This window comes from Moschus berezovskii, chromosome 28 (genome assembly GCF_049115385.1).
Source record: "Moschus berezovskii isolate FMDL1 chromosome 28, NW_MosBer_1.0, whole genome shotgun sequence".
In the NCBI taxonomy this organism is placed as follows: domain Eukaryota; kingdom Metazoa; phylum Chordata; class Mammalia; order Artiodactyla; family Moschidae; genus Moschus; species Moschus berezovskii.
In genome coordinates, this window is record NC_142487.1 from 3483005 (window position 1) to 3497490 (window position 14486).

At 40.3% G+C, this 14486-nt stretch overlaps 1 protein-coding gene and 1 pseudogene across 2 annotated transcripts in view; one reads left to right on the top strand and one right to left on the bottom strand.

The window, feature by feature from the left end:
- GREB1L (GREB1 like retinoic acid receptor coactivator) overlaps positions 1-14486 on the bottom strand; it is a 114198-nt gene that overhangs the window by 77028 nt on the left and 22684 nt on the right. For both annotated transcript variants that reach the window (XM_088833523.1, XM_055417112.2), the window contains exon 5: positions 14095-14217. In XM_088833523.1, the coding sequence (XP_088689649.1) occupies positions 14095-14217 (123 nt within the window). The remainder of the gene's footprint in view (positions 1-14094; positions 14218-14486) is intronic.
- Positions 7284-7413, top strand: LOC129549919 (U2 spliceosomal RNA; annotated as a pseudogene).

The following is a 14486-nucleotide window of genomic DNA, read 5'->3' on the forward strand; positions in this document are numbered from 1 at the left end:
TACTCCTACTTTGTTCCTTTGTTCCCCACTGATTAAAACAGGCAAATGACCTATGCTTGTCATCGGCTCTTCATGACTATCAGGAAGGCAGCCCACTGTTTTTGGCATGATCCCCACTCTAATAAATTCTACTTTTCTTTTTTTTTAATTAAAAAAGAAATAAAGAATACTGGAGTGGGTTGCCATGCCCTCCTCCAGGCAGTTAAATTGCTTGGAAACAATTTGATCCTTTTGGATTTTGTTTTTCGATATTTTCAGGCTATTTTGAATAGTGGTCAGTCTAGAATTAAGTATTCTTCATGACTGAGACAAGACTTTCCCAAGTACTCCATCCAGTGCCTCATAAATTGTGAGGTTTTCCCACGTAGCTGGTGAGAACAGCCCTTGTTTCTGGCCCTGTATGAATGTTCCCTCCCACTCCTCTGGATGGAACTTTTTACCAGCCTTGATGTTGTTGTTCAGTCACTCAGTCACGTTTGAACTTACACAATGCCCATGTGTGCAACCATGTACACTCACATGTGAAGTCGCTCAGTAGTGTCCGACTTTTTGCAACCCCATGGACTGGGGCCTACCAGGCTTCTCCGTCCATCGGATTTTCCAGGCAAGGGTACTGGAGTGGGTTGCCATTTCCTTCTCCATGCCAACCACTCAACTGAGGATTTTCTAAAGTAATCGTAACAACGCTGTGGAGCGGCTGTAGTTCACACTTCTGTTCTGCAGATGAGGAGCTAGACTTAGAGAGATTAAGTGTTCTCAGTGTCAGCCACACAGCAACAGATACACATGGAACTTAAACCCTAATGGGCAAATTCCAAAGGGTACATTTGTTACACGAAAATATTTAAATAAATAATGAGTGGGGATAAAAGAAGAATTGGCATTAAATTTTTTAACCCATTTCTCAAAGAACTGGATAGATCTCATGTTGTTGTTTAGTCAACTAGTCATGTCCGACTCTTTGCAACCTCATGGACTGCAGCATACCAGGCTTCCCTGTCCTTCACCATTTCCTGGAGTTTGTTCAAACTCATGTCCATTGAGTCGGTGATGCCATGCAACCATCTCATCCTCTGTCATCCCCTTCTCCTCCTGCCTCCAATTTTTCTAAGCATCAGGGTCTTTTCCAATGAGTTGGCTCTTCGCATCAGGTGGCCAAAGTATTGGAGTTTCAGCTTCAGCATCAGTCCTTCCAGTGAATATTCAGGATTGACTTCCTTTAGGATGGACTGGTTTGATCTTGCAGTCCAAGGGACTCTCAAGAGTCTCCTCCAGTGCCACAGTTCAAAAGCATCAATTCTTCGCTTTATGGTCCAACTCTTACATTCATACATGACTACTGGAGATATCATAGCTTTGACTATACAGCCTTGAGTAGTTTCCAAATATGCATGCATCAACTGACCCTACACTGAACATTTCAGGGAAGTTTTTGCACAGTGCTGGGGATCTCTCTGTGCAGCTGTCTACCTTCTGGTACTTAATCCAATGAACTTTACCTGCCTTGGTCTTCTTTACTCTCAGTTCCTTCCACTCAGTTTAGGGGACTTATTGGGCTCTACCACAGTTCCCCCTCTCTGGATCATGGACTGGAAACTGGTGGGTAAGCTGGGGCAATGCTAAGACTCACATTATTTGCTTCCTATTGCTCAGAATCAATGTCGTTTGTTGCCTGAAGGACAGTGTCCTAACAACTGTTTTTCATGTACTTTTGTCTCTTTTTTCCTGGTTGTTTCAGGTGGTATGATAAACTTAGTCCTTTTTTATTCATTTTGGCCAAAAGTGGATATAGAATTTATCTTTATGGATTTTTTTTTGGGGGGAAATGCTTTTTTTAATTGGAGTATAATCGCTTTACAATGTGTAGATTCTGCAGCATGACAAAGTGAATTAGCTATAATATACACATATCCCCTCCTTCTGGAGCCTCCCTCCCCGCTCTCCGCCCCACCCCTCTGGTCATCACAGAGCACCAAGCTGAGCGCCCTGTGCTAGGTTTCCGCTAGCTATCTGTTTCATACACGGTAGTGTATATACGTCAAAGCTACTCTCCCACTTCATCCCAGCCTCTCCTTCCCTGTCTGCGTCCACAAGTCTGTCCTCTACATCCGCGTCTCTATTTCTGCCCTGCAAATAGGTTCATTAGCACCATTTTCCTAGAGTCCATATATATGCATTAGTATATGATATTTGCTTTTCTCTTTCTGACTTACTTCACTGTGCATGACAGACCCTAGGTTCATCCACATCACTACAGAGTACCCAAATTTGTTTCTTTTCTTCATGGATTTTTCAACCTTAGTCCTCCCCTCTTAGCTTCCCATTCCTCTTGCCTTTTAATCTGTTCTTGAAATTTGAGGTAATTTATGAATATTATACAGAATTCAAGGTAATATCATCTTTGTATAACCCAGCAATTGCCTAATAAAATTGTCAATAGTGAGCAGAGAAAGTTCAGATTCTGGTTTTGTTACCTTCTAACTAACTGCAACTTAGATGCATCTGTGTTAGGTTCTGGTCCTTATTCCTACACCGAATGCTGAAGAAAGATCAGTGAAAACCAGATCTTTCTACTGACCTGTACGTTCGACTTCATCCCGAGAATTTTTAGTGCTCAATTATGAAAAATATAACATAAAGGAAAACTCAGAAATAGAAACAAACATGTTAAAGTATCACTTCTTGAAATACCATATGACATTTATATGTGGAATCTAAAAGGAAATGATACAAATGAACTTACAAAACAGAAAGAGACTCACAAACTTAGAAAACGAACTTATGGTTACCAGCAGGAAGGGACAGTTAGGGAGTTTGGGAAGGTCATATACACACTGCTATATTTAAAATGGATAACTGACAAGGACCTATTGTATAGCACATGGAACTCTATTCAATGTTATGTGCCAGCCTGGATGGGAGCAATTTGATCTCTGGTGCCTCTGCCTTTTCTAAAACCTGCTTGAACATCTGGGAGTTCACGGTTTACATACTGCTGAAGCCTGGCTTGGAGAATTTTGAGCATGACTTTACTAGCGTGTGAGATGAGTGCAATTGTGCGGTAGTTTGAGCATTCTTTGGCATTGCCTTTCTTTGGGATTGGAATGAAGACTGACCTCTTCCAGTCCTGTGGCCACTGCTGAGTTTTCCAAATCTGCTGGCATATTGAGTGCAACACTTTCACAGCATCATCTTTCAAGACTTGAAATAGCTCAACTGGAATTCCATCACCTCCACTAGCTTTGTTCGTAGTGATGCTTTCTAAGGCCCACTTGACTTCACATTCCAAGATGTCTGGCTCTAGGTCAGTGATCACATTATCGTGACTATCTTGGTCATGAAGATCTTTTTTGTACAGTTCTTCTGTGTATTCCTGCCACCTCTTCTTAATATCTTCTGCTTCTGTTAGGTCCATACCATTTCTGTCCTTTATCGAGCCCATCTTTGCATGAAATGTTCCCTTGGAATCTCTAATTTTCTTGAAGAGGTCTCTTGTTTTTCCTATTCTGTTGTTTTCCTCTATTTCTTTGCACTGATCACTGAGAAAGTCTTTCTTATCTCTCCTTGCTATTCTTTGGAACTCTGCATTCAGATGCTTATATCTTTCCTTTTCTCCTTTGTTTTTCGCCTCTCTTCTTTTCACAGCTATTTGTAAGGCCTCCTCAGACAGCCATTTCGCTCTTTTGCATTTCTTTTCCATGGGGATGGTCTTGGTCCCTGTCTCCTGTGCAATGTCACGAACCTCCGTCCAGAGTTCATCAGGCACTCTGTCTATCAGATCTAGTCCCTTAAATCTATTTCTCACTTCCACTGTATAATCATAAGGGATTTGATTGAGGTCATATCTGAATGGTCTAGTGGTTTTCCCTACTTTCTTCAATTTAAGTCTGAACTTCGCAATAAGGAGTTCATGATCTGAGCCACAGTCAGCTCCTGGTCTTGTTTTCGCTAACTGTATACAGCTTCTCCATCTTTGGTTGCAAAGAATATAATCAATCTGATTTCGGTGTTGACCATCTGGTGATGTCCATGTGTAGAGTCTTCTCTTGTGTTGTTGGAAGAGGGTGTTTGCTATGACCAGTGCGTTCTCTTGACAAAACTCTATTAGCCTTTGCCCTGCTTCATTCCGTGCTCCAAGGCCAAATTTGCCAGTTACTCCAGGTGTTTCTTGACTTCCTACTTTTGCATTCCAGTCCCCTAGAATGAAAAGGACATCTTTTTTGGGTGTTAGTTCTAAAAGGTCTTGTAGGTCTTCATAGAACCGATTAACTTCGGCTTCTTCAGCATTACTGGTTGGGGCATAGGCCTGGATTACTGTAATATTGAATGGTTTGCCTTGGAAACGAACAGAAATCATCCTGTCATTTTTAAGATTGCATCCAAGTACTGCATTTCGGACTCTTTTGTTGACCATGATGGCTACTCCATTTCTTCTAAGGGATTCCTGTCCACAGTAGTAGATATAATGGTCATCCGAGTTAAATTCACCCATTCCAGTCCATTTTAGTTCACTGATTCCTAGAATGTCGACGTTCACTCTTGCCATCTCCTGTTTGACCACTTCCAATTTGCCTTGATTCATGGACCTAACATTCCAGGTTCCTATGCAATATTGCTCTTTACAGCACCGGACCTTGCTTCTATCACTGGTCACATCCACAACTGGGTATTGATTTTGCTTTTGCTCCATCCCTTTATTCTTTCTATAGTTATTTCTCCACTGAGCTCCAGTAGCATACTGGGCACCTACCGACCTGGGGAATTCCTCATTCAGTATCCTATCATTTTGCCCTTTGTTACTGTTCATGGGGTTCTCAAGGCAAGTATACTGAAGATCATGAAGAAAGCAAGAGAGTTTCAGAAAAACATCTATTTCTCCTTCATTGACTATGCCAAAGCCTTTGACTGTGTCAATCACAATAAACTGTGGAACATTCTGAAAGAGATGGGAATCCCAGACCACCTGACCTGCCTCTTGAGAAACCTGTATGCAGGTCAGGAAGCAACTGTTAGAACTGGACATGGAACAACAGACTGGTTCCAAATAGGAAAAGGTGTACGTCAAGGTTGTATATTGTCACCTTGCTTATTTAACTTATATGCAGAGTACATCATGAGGAACGCTGGGCTGGAAGAAGCACAAGCTGGAATCAAGATTGCTGGGAGAAATATCAATAACCTCAGATATGCAGATGACACTACCCTTATGGCAGAAAGTGAAGAGGAACTCAAAAGCCTCTTGATGAAAGTGAAAGAGCAGAGTGAAAAGGTTGGCTTGAAGCTCAACATTCAGAAAACAAAGATCATGGCATCTGGTCGCATCACTTCATGGGAAATAGATGGAAAAACAGTGGAAACAGTGTCAGACTTTGTTTTTTTGGGCTCCAAAATCACTGCAGATGCTGATTGCAGCCATGAAATTAAAAGACGCTTACTCCTTGGAAGGAAAGTTATGACCAACCTTGATAGTATATTAAAAAGCAGAGACATTACTTTGCCAACCAAGGTCCGTCTAGTCAAGGCAATGGTTTTTCCCGTGGTCATGTATGGATGTGAGAGTTGGACTGTGAAGAAGGCTGATCGCCGAAGAATCGATGCTTTTGAACTGTGGTGTTGGAGAAGACTCTTGAGAGTCCCTTATACTGCAAGGAGATCCAACCAGTCCATTCTAAAGGAGATCAATCCTGGATGTTCATTGGAGGGACTGATGCTAAAGCTGAAACTGCAATACTTTGGCCACCTCATGCGACGAGTTGACTCACTGGAAAAGACTCTAATGCTGGGAAAGGTTGGGGGCGGGAGGAGAAGGGGACGACGGAGAATGAGATGGCTGGATGGCGTCACCGATTCTGTGGACATGAGTTTGAGTGTACTTCGGGAGTTGGTGATGGACAGGGAGGCCTGGCGTGCTGTGATTCATGGGGTCACGGAGAGTCGGACACGACTGAGCGACTGAACTGAACTGAACTGGATGGGAGCAGGATTTGGGGGAGAATGGATAAACGTATATGTGTGGCTGAGTCCTTTCGCTATGCATCTAAAACTATCATAACATTTTTTGTCAATTAATTAGCTATACATGATACAACATGTGCTCTAGAGCCTGGGAGCTACAACTGCTGAAAGCCCGTGAGCCCCAGAGCCCATACAGACAGTTATCCCCATTCTCCAAAACAAGAGAAAAGCCCTCTCAGCAACGAAGATGGAGCACGGCCAAAACAAAAATTATACATAAAAAAAGAAGTCATATCTCTGTCTACCTCCATCAGCCTGAGATTGTCAGTCTTATTATATTCTTGCCAGCACTGTATATTATCACTTAAGATGGGATATTGTGGCTAATATAACTGATGAATGACTTTTCATTATTATGACTTGCGGTTTCTTTATTTCTACAAAGTGCACCATTCCTCCTTATACTTGCTAAAGAGTTACATTTTCTCCTTTGTGAGCAGGAGTCTCAAAAGCACTATGGCCCTGTCTCAGAGGAGTTCGGTTGTTGACTTTGTTCACTGTCCCTGCCATTCACTCTTTGGACGTTTATTGAGAAGCATTCCCTCCTCGGATATTTATTGAGCCACTTCAGCAGGCCAGATATGATGCCAGGCTCTGGGGATAGTATAGGAGAAGAAGGCAAAGATACAATCCCTGCCCATGGAATCTACAGTACAAAGGAAAAGCCTACATGTTCCCGGTATTTAGTTAGGAGTGGGCAGATCTGCCAGCCCAAGGGTTCCACCACATGTGGAAAAAGGAGACTGTGTTTTGGTAAAGGAATAATTTGAATATTCATGAGGAATGAAGCTTAGAAAAACCTGCGAGAGGAACTTTGCTTAGTCTGACTTGGAAGTTTAGTGGCTAACGGACAAATCGAAAGAGCAAAGGTATGATACAGCACTTTTGGTCTCTACATTTAAGATATATACAATATCTCCTTAAAGCTTGACAGTTCTGCCTGCTGCATTTAGATTCTTCAGTGAGCCGGAAATGATTTTTGTGGATAGAGGACAATAGGGGTCCAGTTTCATTTTTTTTTCCACATGGGATACCCAACTTCTGAGCATCATTTGTTGAAGGGAAAGGTTCTGCTGATCTGCAAGTCACTCTTTTAAGTAGGAAACACCCACATATCCTAGGAATCTGTTTGGGGACTTTCTAATCTGTTTTGCTGCTCTCTATCTCTGAACCAACTCCACACTGTCTTTATCAGGAAAGCTTCATGAGGTTGATATAGGATAGGGTCAGTCCTTTCATTTGTTATTGTTCTGACTTCTTTAAGCATAATCACTTCTCAGCCTTTTGGCTAAGATTAAGTGTAGTATCTGTCCTTATCAGTTTAATACACAAGCATAAGACAGTAAGGGGTTTACATTACTTTGAGCCATCAGTTGCTCATCTAGAGGAAAACCCCATTTCATGGACTGTACATCCGTCTCCAATAACAGGTCTAACTTCTCCACTAGGCAGAGAAGGTACAGTACCTCAGGTCCATTAACACTTTTAGGTGTTCATGAAAATGTTTTAATTTCTTTTAAAATTAGAAGAAAAAGATGAACTTTTGGTCAAAGAAAGTGTCTTAACATTTAATGTTAATATATTCATCTTTGGGTCTTCCCAGGTGGCACTAGTGGTAAAGAAGCCACCTGCCAATACAGGAGACATAAGAGATGCAATTCGATCCCTGGGTTGGGAAGATTCCCCTGGAGGACGACATGGCAACCCACTCCAGAATTCTTGCCTGAAGAATTCCATGGACAGAGGAGCCTGGCGGGCTATAGCCCACAGGGTCGCAAAGAGTCGCATACAACTGAAGTGACTTGACACACACGTGGCACGCATGCATATTCACCAATGCAGCCATAAAATAGAACTTTAAATACTTTAGGCAAATGTATCCAGGGCCTAAGACAGTCATAGATTCATATCAGGTCCTGCCTAACAGCATCTTCTTAAAAATGACACTATCAGTCCCAGGAACAAAGCTTAGGTGGCCCATCTCTATCCCACCTTACAAGCTGATTTTTCCTTCTAATGGTAGATGAGCATACCATCTTCAGTTGGAAAAAGAGTACACATGAGCAAATTAACAATCCCACAAACGCTAATTTAAAATTTAAATAAAAATGGAATTCAAAAATATTTATTTCCAGGTACTAGGTATCTGCCAGGTACTAGGGTGTAGAGGGATAAATAAAATAAGCCTACAGTTTCTAGCATATAAAAAAATATAGACGAGGACTTCTCTGGTGGTCCAGTCATTAAGATCCACCTTCAACCGCAGAGGACATGGGTTCCATCTCTGGACCAGGAAGACTCCACATGCTGCAGAGCAACTAAGCCCATGCACCACAACTACCGAGCCCACAGCCTAGAGCCCATGCTCCGCAACAAGAGAAGCCATCACAACGAGAAGCCCACACACTGCAACTAGAGAAAACCCTCTTACAGTAACGAAGACGCAGCGTAAGTCAAAAATACATAAATAAAAATTATTTTAAAAAGAACATATATGGTTAATAAATCATAATTGGGAGAATGCATACAGCTCAGTTCAGTTCAGTCTCTCAGTAGTGTCCAACTCTGTAACCCCATGGACTGCTGCACGCTAGGCTTCCTTGTCCATCACCAACTCCTGGAGCCTACTCAAACTCATGTCCATCACATCAATGATGCCATCCAACCATCTCATGCTCTGTCATCCCCTTCTCCTGCTGCCTTCAATCTTTCCCAGTATCAGGGTTTTTTCCAATGAGTCGGTTCTTCGCATCAGGTGGCCAAAGTACTGGAGTTTGAGCTTCAGCATCAGTCCTTCCAACGAATATTCAGGACTGATTTCCTGTAGGATTGACAGGTTCAAACTCCTTGCAGTCCAAGGGACTCTCAAGTGTCTTCTCCAACACCACAGTTCAAAAGCATCAATTCTTCGGCACTCAGTTTTCTTTATAGTCCAACTCTCACATCCATGCATGACTACTGGAAAAACCATAGCATTGACTAGATGGACCTTTGTTGGCAAAGTAATGTCTCTGCTTTTTAATATGCTATCTAGGTTGCTCATAGCTTTTCTTACAAGGAGCAAGCGTCTTTTAATTTCATGACTGCAGTCACCATCTGCAGTGATTTGGGAGCCCCCAAAAATAAAGTCTGTCACTGTTTCCATTGTTTCCCCATCTATTTGCCATGACATGATGGGACTGGATGCCATGATCTTAGTTTTCTGAATGTTGAGTTTTAAGCCAACTTTTCCACTCTCCTCTTTCACTTTCATCAAGAGGCTTTTTAGTTCCTCTTCACTTTCTGCCATAAGGGTGGTGTCATCTGCATATCTGAGGTTATTGATATTTCTCCCGCCAATCTTGATTCCAGCTTGTGCTTCTTCCAGCCCAGGGTTTCTCATGATGTACTCCGCATATAAGTTAAATAAGCAGGGTGACAATATACAGCCTTGACATACTCGTTCCCGATTTGGAATGAGTCTGTAGTTTCATGTCCAGTTCTAACTGCTGCTTCTTGACCTGCATACAGATTTCTCAGGAGGCAGGTCAGGTGGTCTGGTATTCCCATCTCTTTAAGAATTATTCACAGTTTGTTGTGATCCACACAGTCAAAGGCTTTAGCGTAATCAATAAAGCAAAAGTAGATATTTTTCTGGAATTCTCTTGTTGTTTCAAGGATCCAGCAGATGATGGCAATTTGATCTCTGGCTCCTATGCCTTTTCTAAATCCAGCTTGAACATTTGGAAGTTCATGGTTCATGTACTGTGGAAGCCTGGCTTGGAGAATTTAGAGCATTACTTTGCTAGCGTGTGAGATGAGTACAATTGTGCGGTAGTTTGAACATTCTTTGGCATTGCCTTTCTTTGGGATTGGAATGAAAACTGCCCTTTTCCAGTTCTGTGGCCACTGCTGAGTTTTCCAGATTTGCTGACATTGAGTGCAGCACTTTGACAGCATCATCTTTTAGGATTTGAAATAGCTCAACTGGAATTCCATCACCTCCACTAGCTTTGTTCGTAGTGATGCTTCCTAAGGCCCACTTGGCTTCGCATTCCAGGATGTCTGGCTCTAGGTGAGTGATCACACCATTGTGGTTATTGTGGTTTCGGCACACAAGTAGAAGTATAATAGCAAGGCTGAGTTAATCCTTATTGCAAAATAGGTATTGTTATTTTCAGTTTTACAAATGAGAAAATCCAGACACAACAACTGAGTGGCGTCTCCCAAGCCTCAACCAATAAACATCGGGGACAGTATTTGAACACCAGGACTCGGACTCCAAGCCCTGTGCAGTTTCCTGTTTGGTCAGAAACAGTGCTCATTCTTTAGGAGACACTCAGTAAAGCAGACTGGATTCAACCAAGGGAGAAATGTTGCCACTCCAAATGATTTCACCTTTGTCGAAGAGCAGCCTTCTAATCTCCCGCCCCCAGCTTTACTGAGTTGTATCTTAACTATCATAAAGCTTACTCAATTCAAGTGGACAGTTCAGTGATTTCTAGTAACTTGACCAAGTGGTGCCAGTTTTAGAACATTTCCATCCCCCAACAGGAAACCTCATGCCCACTTTCAGTTAATTTTCATTCCCTCCTTGCCCCAGGCAACCACTAATCTATTTCCTATCTCTAGTAATCTGCCTTTTCTGAATATTTCATATAAATGAAACCATATAATACATGGTCTCTTTTGACTAGTTTCTTCCACTTAGCACAGTGTTTTTGAAGTTCATTCATGATATAGGATAGCAGGTATCAGTAGCTTGCTCTTTACTATTGCTGAATGATATTCTATTTTATGGATACACAATTTTGTCTCTTCATTCATGAGTTGATTGACATTTAGGTTGTTTCCAGTTTTCGACTGAATGAACAATGCTGCTATCTGAACATCTGTGTGCAAGTTTTTGCAAAAACATGTCTTTATTTCTCCTGGGTAGATGGGGGTAATATTAATATCTCATTACAGTTTTGATTTGTATTTCCCTAATGACTAATGATGTTGAGCATCTTTTCATGTGATTATTAGCTATTTGCATATGTTCTCTGGAGAAATGTCTGTTCCAAATCTTTTCCCCATGTTTTGATTGGATTGTCATCTTGTTACTGAGTTATAAGAGTTCTTTATAAATTCTGGATACAAATCCTTTATTAAATATGTGTTTTGCATGTATCTTTTTCTAGTCTATCACTTGTCTTTTCATTTCCTTAATACTGTCTTTTGAAGTATAAAAGCTTTGAATTTTGAGGAGGTCCATTTTATAAATTTGCCCAGAAATAAATCCTTTTATTTATAATCAATTGATTATTGATAAGTGAAATTCACTAACAAAAAGACAATCTGTGAAACGGTGATGCTGGAGCAATTGGATATCCACATGTGAACAGGTGAACTTAGATGCTCAACTCACATGACACACAAAAATTAACTCAAAATGACTAATGCAAGAGATAAAACAATAAAACTTTTAGGGAAAAAATATAGAAAATTTTTTGTTAGGCAAAGATTTTTTTCATCTATTCTTCCCTCCCCACCTTTATTTCTGGTTGCACCACACAGCTTCCAGGATCCTTTTCTTGAATTCCTGTCCTTATTAAACACAAAACACATGTGTGTGTGTGTGTGTGTGTGCAGTAAGTGTGTACAATATAGGTAGTAACTATGTAGCCACCTTCAGTCAAAACCATAAAATATTTTACCAGGATTGTTGGCTAAAATTTGAATTCTCAATGACACAAATATGTTGAAAGAAAATAAGCAAAAGATAAAGCAGCAAGCCAGCCAGAACAGAATGTCCAGAGCTTGGCAGTTGGAATGAAAGACAAAGCTGTGTAAATAGCAAATTAATCCCATCTTCAAATACTTCTCTTATTTGTATGCTTTAGCAAATACTTTGCTAAAATGTGTGCTTACATTTCAGGCTAAGAAATGCTGATTACAGGCAGTCATTGATTGCAGATTAAGAAGGCAATCTCCTACAGGAGGGTAAATCTCTACCAGCTAAGGAGATGCCTCATACTCTTAATGTTTGAAATGATAATATAGGCTGGTATAAAATTCTTACAGTCTACTACTTTCAAAATACATTGAAAAAAATTACTGTTGAAGACTCCATAAATATTATTTGTCAGGAAGAAAGTTTTAGACACAAAGTTTTACTCTTAAAGGAACCATCTTCTATTAAATTCTCTGGATTGCACCTAAAATTAATAGCTAATTTCATGGTCAAATTACCATTCTCCCCTCAACAAGGGATACACAAGAATATTGACATAGCACTTGGTCACTTGTGTTCACTGTAAGTCAGTTGTGATAACTGAAGGAGCCTTTGCTAAATAAAGCCTGAATCATGAATTCCTCTATTTGGAGCAATTTTCATTTTCAAAATATAGTTCTACATAATTAAAATGCTAATTAACATTTCACTATTTATTATTAACATTTCAGTATCTTTTCATTATTTTCAGGTGTGACTAGTTATCTACATATATTCACCTCTCCCTTATGAAAGGTAACATGTTTTATTGCTTTTATCCCTTATTTGAGTGATTTTTAAATCATTAGAGCCGACAATCAAGTACCAGAACCCTGCCTTATAGCATCTGACAAGGGTCTGGGAATATTATAAACACACGGTAAGTTTCTGTTGGAATGAAGTAAGTATTCACTACTAATGCTGTAGTTTTTAAATTGTATTTCATTAGACCCAAGTTCTAATGGCAGAAAATATACTGCAGAATCAAATTACTAAAATTGTAGGAGGAGACATCATTGTAATGAAAGCTAATATTTCAGTGCCAAGAGCCAAATGCCAATTTTTTTCTTACTTGAATACCTAGTGACATGATGTTCTCTCATTTATTCTAAATGAGAATTTAGAATATTCTCTTCTCTCTTAAATAACAGCCTTTAAATAAATCTCTTGGACAGTTTAAAGGCTAGACTTAAAATCCAGGATGAAATGGTTTTTGCTGAGTCCAGACACATAGCAAGAAATGTCCCCAAATAAAGTCATCTTCATTATCACTGCAGTTGTTACTAATATATTCTAATAATCACTTCCATTTTGAAAATAAGTGGAAACCATTTACCAGCTCATCAAAATTTTACATACATTTGAAAGAGAAATGCCAAGTAGTGCAATGAAGACAGACAGTCTTTTTTGCAACTTGTTGTGGTTGAGTGAACTCTGGCAGAATATATATGCTATGAGGTATGTGGGTAAAATAATACTTTCCAAAATACAAATGAACTGAAAAAAAAATTCACTCATACTTTTGAAATACTTTTCTTCTTGCTTAAGATACAACATAGGCTGGTTCTGAAAAATTTTCTCAAATATTATCTTCAGGGATTTCTTCAGTTACAGCTAGCCCTCCAGCCCATCAGCCACCTAGAAACATTAAGTCCCCCTGGAGTATTATCCTGACCTGAGTGCAGGCCTCCACACTAGAGGAATTCTCAGAAGTTTTAGACTAGTGGTTTATCTGCTCAGTTATCAGATCAGCCATTCTGTTGACCCTGCTCTGATACTGTAACTTGGCTTCAGGTACTAAGATTTTATCTGGTTATTTGTAACCAAGCTGCAATCTTGTACTACCTGAAACTAGATCCTAGATTCTTCCATTGTGATCTTCAGTCCTGCTTTGGGATTTTAGTTTGTATCCAGGTTGGTTTGTAATACTCAACATAATGCTGAGCAAGCCTAGTTAGAGTCCTATCCTAGCACCCCAGTCTTCATGAGAATGTCCTCAATAAATGCCACCTCATAGCTATGATGCAAACTTCCCTCATGGCTGTATTTCTACTCACTGCCTCCTGTCAGACTTCTCTAGACACAGGTCCTAAGCTTGAGCTGAATTCTCTACCAACTGTCAGTTCTGTCTCCTTGTCTTGCCTGGCATTGGCAGTGCTGTTTGGGATTTGAGGTCCTGGTCACCCACAGACTGACCCATCTCAATGCTAAGTTCTAATTCAAATAGTAACTCAAGTAATACCTCTATTAAAAAAAATTTCCGTTCAAATCAGCCAACAGTAAGTTTAAATGCCTCAATAAATATACATCTGCTGCTTAAAATTGTGAAAGAAAATAACCCGTACCTGTCTGAATGAATCCTGATTTGTATCCATTTGTTGTGCCATTTTCTGGGGTCACAGTCGATGACACTGAAGAGTTTGGTTTAATGGAGTGGCAAGTGGTAGAGGATTGTCGGCTTCTACATTCTAGGAAGGAATAAGAATCATAGAGAACAATATTCTGTTAAAACAGGTGATGGGGCCACAATCCACAAAATTTCTAAAATAAACTCCTGCTCCTCAAGGGGCAGCCACTTTCTTTAAGAGATCCCCCTTCCCCAGTCCTGACTCCAACAGAACGTCCAAGCTGGTGAACATAATTTGTCTTCTAGGGCCATGTTTGGAAAACAAAGAGATGATTTTGTTCCCTAGAACAGTTTGACTTCTGTTATGCACAGACTAGTTCCCAGGAGAAA